At 41.2% G+C, this 12,939-nt stretch overlaps 2 protein-coding genes across 4 annotated transcripts in view; one reads left to right on the forward strand and one right to left on the reverse strand.

The window, feature by feature from the left end:
• Positions 1-12,939, reverse strand: part of ASTN2 (astrotactin 2) — an 883,413-nt gene that overhangs the window by 312,848 nt on the left and 557,626 nt on the right. The window lies entirely within an intron of this gene.
• On the forward strand, positions 5,001-5,534 carry LOC306645689 (protein UXT-like). The gene is given in 2 exon segments (XM_079113685.1): positions 5,001-5,092; positions 5,094-5,534. Coding segments are annotated over 2 exon segments (468 nt in total). The 5' UTR covers positions 5,001-5,024; the 3' UTR covers positions 5,494-5,534.

Below are 12,939 nucleotides of genomic sequence, written 5' to 3' on the forward strand. Positions count from 1 at the left end.
AGCCAATAGAAGAATTTTGCAATATCACAAAGTCCCACTGACATCTGACCAATATGAGACAACAAGGGAAGAAGATGTCCCAAACAAACCTAGATACTATATCAATAAAACCCAATGACAGCACAGCAGAAGAAATGTCAGAAAGGGAGTTCAGAATGTACATAATTAAAACAATCAGGGAAGCAAACGAGGAGATGAAAGAGCAAATGCAGGCATTGAAGGAGGAGATGAAAGAGCAAATGCAGGCATTAAATGATCGCACCAATCAACAGTTAAAGGAGCAAATACGGGAAGCAAGAGATCATTTCAATATAGAGTTAGAGAAATTGAAAAAAAAAAAAAAAAACAGAAATCCTTGAAATGAAGGAAACAATAAACCAAGTTAAAAACTCCATAGAAAGCATAACCAATAGGATAGAACACCTGGAAGACAGAACCTCAGATATTGAAGACAAAATATTTAATCCTGAAAACAAAGTTGACCAAACAGAAAAGATGGTAAGAAATCATGAACAGAATCTACAAGAATTATGGGATATCATGAAAATGCCAAATTTAACAATTACTGGGATTGAGGAAGGCTTAGAGAAACAAACCAAAGGAATGAACAATCTATTCAATGAAATAATATCAGAAAATTTCCCAAATCTGAAGAATGAAATGGAAAACCAAGTACAAGAGGCTTATAAGACTCCAAATACACAAAACTACAACAAACCCACACCAAGGCACATTATAATGAAAATACCTAACATACAAAATAAAGACAGAATTTTAAAGGCCGCGAGAGAAAAGAATCAAATTACATTCAGGGGGAAACCAATAAGAATATCAGCAGATTTTTCAATCCAGACCCTAAAAGCTAGAAGGGCCTGGAACAACATTTACCAAGCCCTGAAAGAAAATGGATGCCAACCAAGAATCTTATACCCAGAAAAACTTACTTTCAGATTTGACGATGAAATAAGATCCTTCTGTGATAAACAAAAGCTAAAGGAATTTACAAAAAGAAAGCCAGCATTGCAGAACATTCTCAGCAAATATTCCATGAGGAAGAGATGAAAAACAACGATGCAAATCAACAACGGGAGGAACTAGCCTAAAGGAATAGCCAAATAAAGGGGAAACCAAATCATGTCAAAAAACAAAAATGAGTCAAATGACAGGGAATACAAATCATATCACAATAATAACCCTGAATGTTAATGGCCTGAACTCATCAATAAAAGACATAGACTGGCAGAATGGATTAAAAAGAAAATCCAACAATTTGCTGCCTGGAAGAGACTCATCTCAAAGAAAGAGATGCCCATAGACTAAAGGTGAAAGGATGGGAAAAAACATACCATGCACATGGACACAGCAAAAAAGCTGGAGTATCCATTCTCATTTCAGATAATGTGGACTTCAAGCTAAAACTAGTCAGAAGGGATAAAGAAGGACATTACATACTGCTTAAGGGAAGCATAAATCAGCAAGACATAACAATCATAAATATCTATGCCCCGAACATTGGCTCATCCATGTATGTCAAACAAATCCTTCTCAATTCCAGAAATCAAATAGACCACAACACAATAATACTAGGCAATTTTAACACACCGCTCTCACCGCCAGATAGATCATCCAAACAAAAATTGAATAAAGAAATCATAGATCTCAATAACACAATCAACAATATAGACTTAACTGACTTATATAGAATATACCATCCAACAAAGAATGAATACACTTTCTTCTCAGCAGCACATGGAACCTTCTCTAAAATAGACCATGTCTTATGCCACAAAGCTACTGTTAGCAAATACAAGAAGATATACTACCGTGTACTCTATCAGATCATAATGGATTGAAATTAGAAATAAATGACAGAATAAAAAACAGAAACTTCCCCAATACCTGGAGATTAAATAATACACTATTATATGATGAATGGATAACAGAAGACATCAGGAGGGAAATAAAAAAAATTATAGAAGTAAACGAGAACAAAGACACATCATATCAAAATCTCTGGGACACTATGAAAGCAGTACGTAGAGGAAGATTTATTTCATGGGGCACATTCAACAAAAGAAGTAGAAATCAACAAATAAATGACTTAACACTACAGCTCAAAGCCCTAGAAAAAGAAGAGCAGACCAACACCAAAAGAAGTAGAAGACAGGAAATAGTTAAAATCAGAGCCAAAATCAACGAAATTGAAACAAAAGAAACAATCGGAAAAATTAACAAAATAAAGAGTTGGTTCTTTGAAAAAATAAACAAAATTGATAAACCCTTAGCCACACTAAGAAAGAGAAAGAGGGAGAAAACTCAAATTACTAAAATTCGGAATGAACAAGGAAATATCACTACAGACACAAGTGAAATACAAAACATAATTAGAAGCTATTTTGAAAATCTATACTCCAACAAAACGGAAAACCTCGAAGACATCAACAAGTTTCTAGAGACATATGAATTACCTAAACTGAACGAGGAGGACATACACAACTTAAATAAATCAATTTCAAGCAATGAAATAGAAGAGGTCATCAAAAGCCTACCAACAAAGAAAAGTCTGGGACCAGATGGGTTCTCAGCCGAGTTCTACAAAACCTTTAAAGAAGAGCTCATTCCAATACTTCTCAAAGTATTCCATAAAATAGAAGAGGAGGGAATCCTCCCAAACTCATTCTATGAAGCCAATATCACCCTGATACCTAAACCAGACAGAGACACATCAAGGAAAGAAAATTTCAGACCAATATCCTTAATGAACATCGATGCAAAAATTCTCAACAAAATTTTAGCAAATCGCATACAAAAATATATTAAAAAGATAGTGCACCACGATCAAGTGGGTTTTATCCCAGGGATGCAAGGTTGGTTCAACATCCGGAAATCAATAAATTTCATTCACCATATCAACAGACTAAAAGTTAAGAATCACATGATTATTTCAATAGATGCAGAAAAAGCATTCGATAAAATACAGCATCGCTTCATGCTCAAAACACTAGAGAAAATTGGGGTAGTGGGAACATTCCTTAACAGTGTAAAGGCCATCTATGCTAAGCCCATGGCCAATATCATTCTAAATGGTGAAAAACTGAAAGCATTTCCCCTAAAAACTGGAACAAGGCAGGGATGCCCTCTTTCACCACTTCTATTCAATATCGTTCTTGAGACTCTGGCCAGAGCAATTAGACAAACCAAAGAAATTAAAGGGATACGAATTGGAAAAGAGGAACTCAAAATATCCCTGTTTGCTGATGATATGATTATATATTTAGAGGAACCTGGAAATTCCACCAGAAAACTTTTAGAACTGATAAGTGAATTCAGTAAAGTAGCAGGTTACAAGATCAATGCTCATAAATCCAATGCATTTTTATACATAAGTGATGAATCTTCAGAAAGAGAAATTAGGAAAACGACCCCATTCACAATAGCATCGAAAAAAATAAAATACTTGGGAATCAATCTCACAAAAGAGGTGAAAGACCTCTACAATGAGAACTACAGAACACTAAAGAAAGAAATTAAAGAAAACTTTAGAAGATGGAAAGATCTCCCATATTCTTGGATAGGCAGAATTAATACTGTCAAAATGGCCATACTACCAAAAGTGCTATACAGATTCAATGCAATTCCAATTAAAATCCCAATGGTGTACCTTACAGAAATAGAGCAAGCAATTATGAAATTCATCTGGAAGAATAAGAAACCCAGAATAGCTAAAGCAATCCTCAGTAGAAAGCGCGAATCAGGGGGTATCGCAATACCAGATCTTCAACTCTATTACAAAGCAATAGTAACAAAAACGGCATGGTATTGATACCATATAGACAGGTAGATCAATGGTACAGAATAGAGGACATGGACACAAACCCAAATAAATACAATTTTCTCATACTAGACAAATGTGCCAAAAATATGCAATGGAGAAAAGATAGCCTCTTCAACAAATGGTGCTGGGAGAATTGGAAATCCATATGCAACAGAATGAAACTAAATCCCTATCTCTCACCCTGCACAAAACTCAATTCAAAATGGATCAAGGACCTCGGAATCAGACCAGAGACCCTGCATCTTATAGAAGAAAAAGTAGGTCCAAACCTTCAACTTGTTGGCTTAGGATCAGACTTCCTTAACAGGACTCCCATAGCACAAGAAATAAGAGCTAGAATCAACCACTGGGATAGATTCAAACTAAAAAGCTTTCTCTCAGCAAAGGAAACTATCAGTAATGTGAAGAGAGAGCCTACAGAGTGGGAGAATATCTTTGCCACTCATACTTCAGATAGAGCACTAATTTCCAGAATCTATAAAGAACTCAAAAAACTCTATACCAAGAATACAAATAATCCAATCAACAAATAGGCTAAGGAAATGAACAGGCTTCACAGAAGAAGATGTACAAGCAATCAACAGATATATGAAAAAATGTTCAACATCCCTAGTAATAAGAGAAATGCAAATCAAAACTACCCTAAGATTTCATCTCACCCCAATTAGAATGGTGATTATCAAGAACACAAGCAACAATAGGTGTTGGCGAGGATGTGGGGAAAGAGGTACACTCATACATTGCTGGTGGGGTTGCAAATTAGTGCAGCCACTCTGGAAAGCAGTATGGAGATTCCTCAGAAAGCTTGGAATGGAACCACCATTTGACCCAGCTATCCCACTCCTTGGCCTATACCCAAAGGACTTAAAATCAGCATACTACAGAGATACAGCCACATCAATATTCATAGCTGCTCAATTCACCATAGTCAGATTGTGGAACCAACCTAGATGTCCTTCAATTGATGAATGGATAAAGAAACTGTGGCACATATATACAATGGAATATTACTCCGCCATGAAGAATGATAAAATTATGGCATTTGCAGACAAATGGATGAAATTGGAGGATATCATGCTAAGTGAGATAAGCCAATCTCAAAAAACTAAAGGACGGGTCATTCTCCCGCGCCACCCGGAAGCCGCTGTTCCTACCAACATCTCTTATTGCCAGCGGCCCTAAGCTCATCATGGCGACGCCCCCTAAACGGCGGGCGTTGGAAGCCACGGGGGAGAAAGTGCTCCGCTATGAGGCCTTCATCAGTGCTGCAGCGGGACTTGCGAAAGGTGCTGGATCATCGAGACAAGGTATATGAGCAGCTGGCCAAATACCTTCAACTGAGAAATGTCATTGAGCGGCTGCAGGAAGCTAAACACTCGGAGTTATATATGCAGGTGGATTTGGGCTGTAACTTCTTCGTTGACACAGTGGTCCCAGATACTTCGCGCATCTATGTGGCTCTGGGTTATGTTTTTTTCCTGGAGTTGACACTTGCAGAAGCCCTCAAGTTCATTGATCGTAAGAGCTCTTTCCTCACAGAGCTCAGCAACAGCCTCACCAAGGACTCCATGAATATCAAGGCCCATATCCACATGTTACTAGAGGGACTTAGAGAACTACAAGGCCTGCAGAATTTCCCAGAGACACCTCGACATTGACTGCTTCTCTCCATCCTCCGACATTAAAGAGCCTGAATGCCTTTGAAAAAAAAAAAAAAAAAAACTAAAGGACGAATGATCTCGCTGATAAGCGGATGAGGACATATAAGGGGGGGTAGGAGGGGTTAGCGTTAGGGTTAGGGTTAGGTTTAGGATTAGGGATAAGGAGGGTGGTAAGAATGGAGGAAGGAAGGACTGTATAGAGGGAAAAGAGGGGTGGGAGAGGTGGGGGGAAGGGAAAAAATAACAGAATGAATCAAACAACATTGGCCTATGTAAATTTATGATTTTTAATTAAAATTAAAAAAATAAAGTTTCTTTTCTTTATTTATAGTAGAATCTAGGTTTGCCATTCTTGTACACAAGGCAGATACTGCAGTCCTATTAGGATTTCTCTGGCAGTAAGTAGCTCCTGAGGCCCTTCTGAAGAACACTTGCCCCTCCAAGAAACAGTCTGATTTAACCCCTTCATTTGATGAGGAAACTGGGGACCAAGGTCAAGGAGGAATTTGCTCAAGGTTACTCAATGAACTTGAGGCAGAACAGACAAGAATGTACATCTTGTGCTATTTTGCATAGTAGCCAAGTCATAGATAGCAGTGGGGAAGAGAAGGTATCCTGGGTGGACTGTTTGGGAGCATGCTGGAGACAGAAGCTTCCTTCTGGCAAGGAAGCCTCATCAATAATAGTGGCCAAAACATTTACTGGGTACCTTCTGTCATTCTAGGCACTAGTCTCAGAGCTTTGCTTGCATTATTCAGTTTAATCCCCTCATCAGATTAGAATCCCATTATGCAGTTAAGGAAGGTGAGTCTGAATTCTCCAGGACTAGGTAACTCAGCTGGTAAACAGCTTCAGGAGGATTTGATCCCTGGCCATCTTGCTCCAGAGCCCAACTCTCAGCCAGTCTGCCATCCTGTCTTTCTAGGATAATCCAGTGAAGGTTAGAATCTCATTCATATTTGCCAGCACATCCTCCCCTCCCCTCCTGCCAATCTCCCAGCCAACGCTTTGCACGATCAGACAACTCATTTTCCTCACTGTGACCGCCAATATGCAGGGTCTTAGGTATAAACGCACTGCACCCCACCCTCCCTCCAACAGGCCCACACGCACCCGGTGCACACGCAGGCACGCGCTCATGCATAATGCATGACGGGCAGTCTCAAATCCTTCTAAATTGAGATTCAGCCGGCTGTTGGGGCTGGAGACACCTCAGTGCCTGCGTCATTAGCTGAGCTCTGAAAGCCATCATTACTGTAGCCACTGTGGCTGAGTCACTGAGACCGTGAACAGGTAATAGAATTGCAAGGACACATAATAAAAGGGAATGGAATGGGACTCAAGCCGGAAAGGAGGACAATCTGTTATCCAGTTCTGAAGGGTGATATGTAAACAAGGAGCTCCAGGCCGCCGAGATGGTGGCTCCTCCAAGTCCCTCAGCAGAGAATAATAAACGGCCCAATTATAACCTCCACACCTGCAGGTTTCAAAGGAAAGGGGAAAAAAAATCGATGAGATTAATTTAATGTGGACCCATTCTTTATGTTTGTTTTGCTATAGCAGTTGTGTGAGATACCCTATAGCCTGCTCATCTTTCCCCACCCGGTGTCTTTACCCATGAGAGCAAAGGAGAAAGAAAGAGAGAGAGAGAAAAAGAGAGAGAAGGAGGGAGAGAGGAAGGAAGGAAGGAAGGAAGGAAATGAATAAACGAATGAATGAATAAATAAATTAGGCCTTTAGGCATATTTGTCTCTGACATCTCAAATGCCTAGGCTGGAAGAGGCTCTCGAATCTCATCTTTCATGGCACAGGGGAAGATCTGTGTCTCCAGGGACATCAGGCTTACTACACTGTGCTTTGCAGGAGGGTACCCCATTGACGGGAGAGTGTGAATTAAGACCAGGTTCATGTTCTAAATGGACATCTATGTAATTACCTGGAGGAGCTACTGGTGGATCTAGTGGGTGGAACTACCCAGCAATCAAATATCTGCATTCCTTGGGATTCAAATTCCACGTGGCCTTTCATACATCGCCGTTCTAGATACATCCCCTTCTAGGTAAAGGGGGTTGCTAGTAAGGCACACAGCAAGGGGATTACTGCTAACAGGGCAGGGGATGCCCGCCAGCCTGAATACTGATAGCAGAATGCATTTGTTCCTTCAGTAATCCCCTTTGAGATTCACTGAGTCCCATTTCACAGCTGGAAAAGAAAAACAGGCTCAGAGAGATGTAGCACTTGTCCCAGGGAATAAAGCACTTGAGTGTAGGAACAGGAGGGAAATCCAAGCATGTCTGGGGTTGAAACTTTTGCTTTTCCCCTTACAATGTCCCTCCTCTCAAAAGTTGCTTCCAGCTTTAATTTCCTTTGTATCTATATGTAACGTGGCCTTGGTTATTGGGACGCTGGGGCACAGATCAGGGGTGTGGCAGAGGAATACTGCCGCTGTCCCAGTCAAACAACTCTGGCAATCATGTGAGAGGAGTTGATGCGTCTTTGATGGAGGGACAGAAGGTCAGGCAGTGGTGACAGTGAAAATGACCAAATGCAGAACTCATCTTCCAAGGAGGTTAATGAGAGGTGATCCTGGAAATCACCATCCAGTGAGGCTGGGGTCAATATTTAGTAAAAGAATTGGATGAATGTACCCAGAGAAAATCTGTAAGCATCCAGGAGATAATGGAATAGTGAGCGATAAGGAACACTGGAGGTTCAGGCAGAACAAATCATCCCAGACAACTTGATAACTCTTCCGGACAAAATTATAAAATCAGTGGATGCAGGAGATTTAGGAAAGGTGGGGGATCTGAGCTCCAGCAAAATACTGAATAGCCTTGCATGTGATGTCCAACTTGCCAAATTAATTCAAACTGCCTCTGATTCAAGTTGCTTCGTGTGGGTGGGTACAACTGAATCTGGTTGAAGAATAAACGGTCAGGTGCTGATACACGGTACTGTTCCAAGAGTCTAGGGCCAGAGAATTTCTCACCTCCACCTGTGGCTTGAAAAAGGGTGTCAGAAGGGCTTTGGGGATCCTAAGTCAGAAATGCAGACATCTGTAAGGTGTGTGTGTGTGCGTGGAGTGATCCTGGAACATTCCATCCTCTTCTTCATCATCGCCTTTCCTCATAATTTTACTTACAAGAAACTGGGTGTCAGGGAGGGGGTGGCTTCCCACACATGGAAAGTGAAAGCCCCTGGATTCTAACCCAGATATTTCTGATACTAATGGCTGGTGTCCTTTCTTGTATGCCCAGTGGTCTCGAACTTTGGTGTGCATCAGAATCGCTGAGGGCAGAAGTGGAGTTGGAGGCAGGGGGGTGGGTTAGAAAGCATTGTTCAAGACATGTCACTGGGTCCCACCCCGGCAGAGTTTCTATCTCAGAACATCTGGTGCAGCCCGAGAATCTGTGTTTATACCAAGTTTTCAGGTGGTTAGTCTGGGGATCACATGTTGAAGACCAATGCTCTATTCCAGCCCTACTCAGAGATTAATTTGCATAAGACTCACATGAAGATCTTGTTAAAATACAGGTTAGGATTTCGTGGATTTCTGGGGAGTGAGGGATACTGCAGTTCCATTAAGCACTCAGGGGATGTCCATGCTGCGGCCTGTACCCATACCCTGCAAAACAAACACTTGTGCCCTGATGTTGGAGGCGAGAAATCCAGAAACACAGCACCACAATTCAAGAATTTACTCTGAAATCTAAAAGTAGAGGAAACAGGTTTTAGGACAAAGAGAAAAAGAAGCCATAGGAAGGATATAATTTGGGAGATCTGAGTTCAATATTTGGCCGTATCTTTCTTTTATTATCTTTGTGATTGCAGTAATTCTTTGAGCCTCTTCCGGTGCCTGTATGATTATTTAAGGGTCTACTTCTTTATAAAAGGTCCGCGTGGAAAACACCTAGGGGAGGGGCTTTTCAAAACTACTGTGGAGACACGGTCCTGTGACAGTGCGCAGTGTTTCTTGTGTGGAAAGCCTAGGTAAAACCATTCCCAGGATGCTGATGGCCAGCTGTACCTCCAGGTAGAACACACAGGGTGTCTATCCCAGTGGCTCAGGAGGCTGAGGCAGGAGGAACAAGTTCAAAGCCAGCTTCTGCAAAAGCAAGGCTCTATGCAGCTCAGTGAGACCCTGACTCTAAATAAAATACAAAATAGAGCTGGGGATGTGGCTCAGTGATTGAGTGCCCCCGAGTACAATCCCTGGTACCCCCCCAAGTCCCCCTAAAACAAACAAACAAAACCCAATGTCTACCCTTCTGCATGAAATACTTCACTATTTGTATGCAATTTATTGCCACCTGTCTGAAGTCCCTTAGGAGACCAGAAGGAGCCTAACTCTAAACTACTGATTGAATGAACACAAATGGAAGCAGCAAAGGCTCCTGCCAGCTTCCTCTGAGGCCTATGGGAAGCTCAAGAGAAAGAAACCAAAGGGGAACAATCATGTCCTTTTAAGTAGAGTCAGGATTAAGTGGTTAATTACTATAGTGATTATTATACATTAAAAACTGATTACACTTCAAATTTGATATTTAAGGATCTTGTACCAAGTAGAACTACAGAAGTCCACCCAATATAATTTCACAGTCTATCATTCTTTCCCATAATCTCTATGGGTCCTCCCACTATGATCTGCTGTGTCCCCCAAATGAGCTGGAAACAAACTCCAGTGTCACAGTGGGAGGTGGGGCCTTTTGAGAGGTGTGTAGGTCATTAGGGTTCTGACCTCTTGAACAGATTAATGTCATTACAAAAGGGCTTGATGGGGGCAGTTTGATTTCCCCCTTTCCCCTTGTATTGTGTGAAGTCACAGCCTTCCCCTCCTCCAGAAAAGGTACAGTCTTGGAGCAGACAAGTCCTACACCAGATATTGAGTCTTTTATTGCCCTTATCTTGGACTGCCCAGCCTGCAGAACTGTGAAAAAAAAAAAAAAAAAAAAAAAAGAAAAAGAAAAAAGAAAAATCTATTCTTTATAAATAACCCAGTCTCAAATATTTCACTTTTTTTTTTTTTTTTTTTTGTGGTGCTGGGGATTGAACCCAGGGCCTTGTGCTTGTGAGGCAAGCACTCTACCAACTGAGCTACATCCCCAGCCCCTCAAATATTTCATTACAGCATCTCAGGACACCTCTCTTCTCCTTCATCTATTTCTCTTCATTCATTGCTTCACTAATCCAGTCACTGGATCAATTCATTCATGCATTTACTACATATATATTTACCATGCAATCATGTATGTGTGTGTATATATATATATATGTAAATTCAATGAGGAGTTAATTCTAATTCTCATCCATATATTCATTCATTCATTCATTCACTAAATAACCACAATGCTCACTGATTCTCTTCCCCAAGCTCACAGCCACTCGGCTTCATTCACTGTTAGTTTCATTGGTGACCTTGGTTCAGAGTAACATGTCTTGGGAGTGATGTGGGAGAAATCATTCTAGAAAGGTATGAGAAGCAATTGGAAAGTGAGAAAGTGGAGACAACACATTTCTGTAAGCAGTTTGTCCTTTCATGGAAGGACACAGAAAGTTTTAACTAAAAGGGGCATAAGACTGAGTGCCAGACAGGGCACCAGAAGACAGAGCACGGGCAAGCATGTCTATCCCTGTATTTTTCTTCTGTTTCCCCTCAGTTGTTCTCATTTCTGTGGTCCCCACCATGACTGTGAACCATTGCATTTACTTCTATAAATACTGGGAATTAGCACAGGATCTGCCAGAAGGTAGTTGATAGATTAATACCTGGGGGATGAACTTCAAGTGCTCTAAAATGAATTCACATATTCGGAGTTGCATTTTGCAGAAAGGAGGCAGTAAGTCAGCTGAGTGGAGCTTCCTACTAAGAAGTTCATGAATACAAGTGAACTGAAAGCCATTCCTCCCCTCCATTGGGTTCCTGAAGGTTGGTGGTACAGATAGAGTGACTACGATAACCTGAATAATATACTGAATCAATGTTAATAAGGTATGGATTCAAACTCAGGTGAAAATTGAATTCAAGTATAAGGGCAGGATCAAAGTTGAGGACAGGAGTAGACAGGGACTGTCTTAGAGTAGATGGGAAGTGAGCCATGGCAAACTCAGACCCCAGGGGCAATGTTACATGTCTATAACCTTCAGATGTTTGCAAAATTTTCCAGCAATTTTCATTGGTCCAGGAGTCCCACCAGAGAGAGCAATCTTACAGGTGTGGAGAAAATGAAGATTTTAAGCTTCAGTGGGGTGAGTTTTATTAGAACTGCTATTAGTTGGTTGTGCAAAAAGCTCATTTAAAAACTCACTGGGGCTCTCAAAAGTGTTGGGCATGTTTTATAATTACATTCCTTCTAAATTTTTGGTGGGTTTCTTGATCTAGTCTAAGCATTAGATCTATGAAAGCTGTTTAAAGGGGATGGTTTTCAGTTCACTTCTCCTGCGAGTCCAGGGTCAGATACCTGCAGTCCAAGTCCTGCATATTGTTGAAAAAAAAAAATTGTACCTTGCAGGTGGTGAATTGTAGCAGGTGCTTTGACCTGTATCATTTTGTATCACAACAACCAGAGGAACCAGAGGATCAGAAACCTCAAGTAGCCTTCATAAGGTTACACAACTAGTTAGTGGTAGTATCAGCATCCAAATGCCAGTTGATCTAACTCCAAGGTTTATACTCTTTTTAGGGACCCCTGCTGGCCCCAACAATGGGTCTCTTTGTAAGAGAAGGGATTTCTCCCTACCAACTGCCAACCTATGATTTGGAGAAAGGAGGACAGGAGGGACCAGGAGGAGAAAGGGAGAGGAGAGAGAATCATTCCACACCAGTTTTAGACTCAAAGATCACTACCCGGCTGTCAGCTAAAGCCCACAATCACTGTGGAGTTTTATTAAGGAGCAAGAGTCGTGGAAGAGTGAAGTGACAGATTTAAAATTAACTTGCCAAACTCCCCATCAATATTATGACAGTCCCCAAGTATCAGTTCAGCGACCCAGTGCACCAACTTGACAATATTAACATAACTTTGTTGGAACAAAAGCTTCCCCTCTGTCTTTTCAAGAGAAGCTAATTTTGGGGAGATAGGCATTCTCCTGCCTTTTTTTGGCACCTCTGTGACAGGTCCCTTTGGGCCAATCCTAGAGAGCATGTTTCTTAAACCTCCATTATCCTTCCACCTCCCCGGGGATTCCCTCCCACAGGGGATGCTTCAGTCAGTCAGAGAGGTGCTTCTCTTTAGGGATCTACTGAGCGAAGAGAGGCCAGGAAAGAGACTCTGCATACTTGTCCCTTTCTAAGCAGTGACTTGAGTTCCCCCCTTTCACCTTTGTATTTGCAATGAAGATCCATGGGGGCCAACCCAAACAAATCAGCATTTGGAAAAATGTGTTTTCTGTACCAACCCTTATTAGCTCACTAGTCTGTACCCTCCTTCCCTTCCTCTAACAACC

Source organism: Sciurus vulgaris (genome assembly GCF_902686455.1).
Source record: "Sciurus vulgaris genome assembly, chromosome: 15".
Classification (NCBI taxonomy): domain Eukaryota; kingdom Metazoa; phylum Chordata; class Mammalia; order Rodentia; family Sciuridae; genus Sciurus; species Sciurus vulgaris.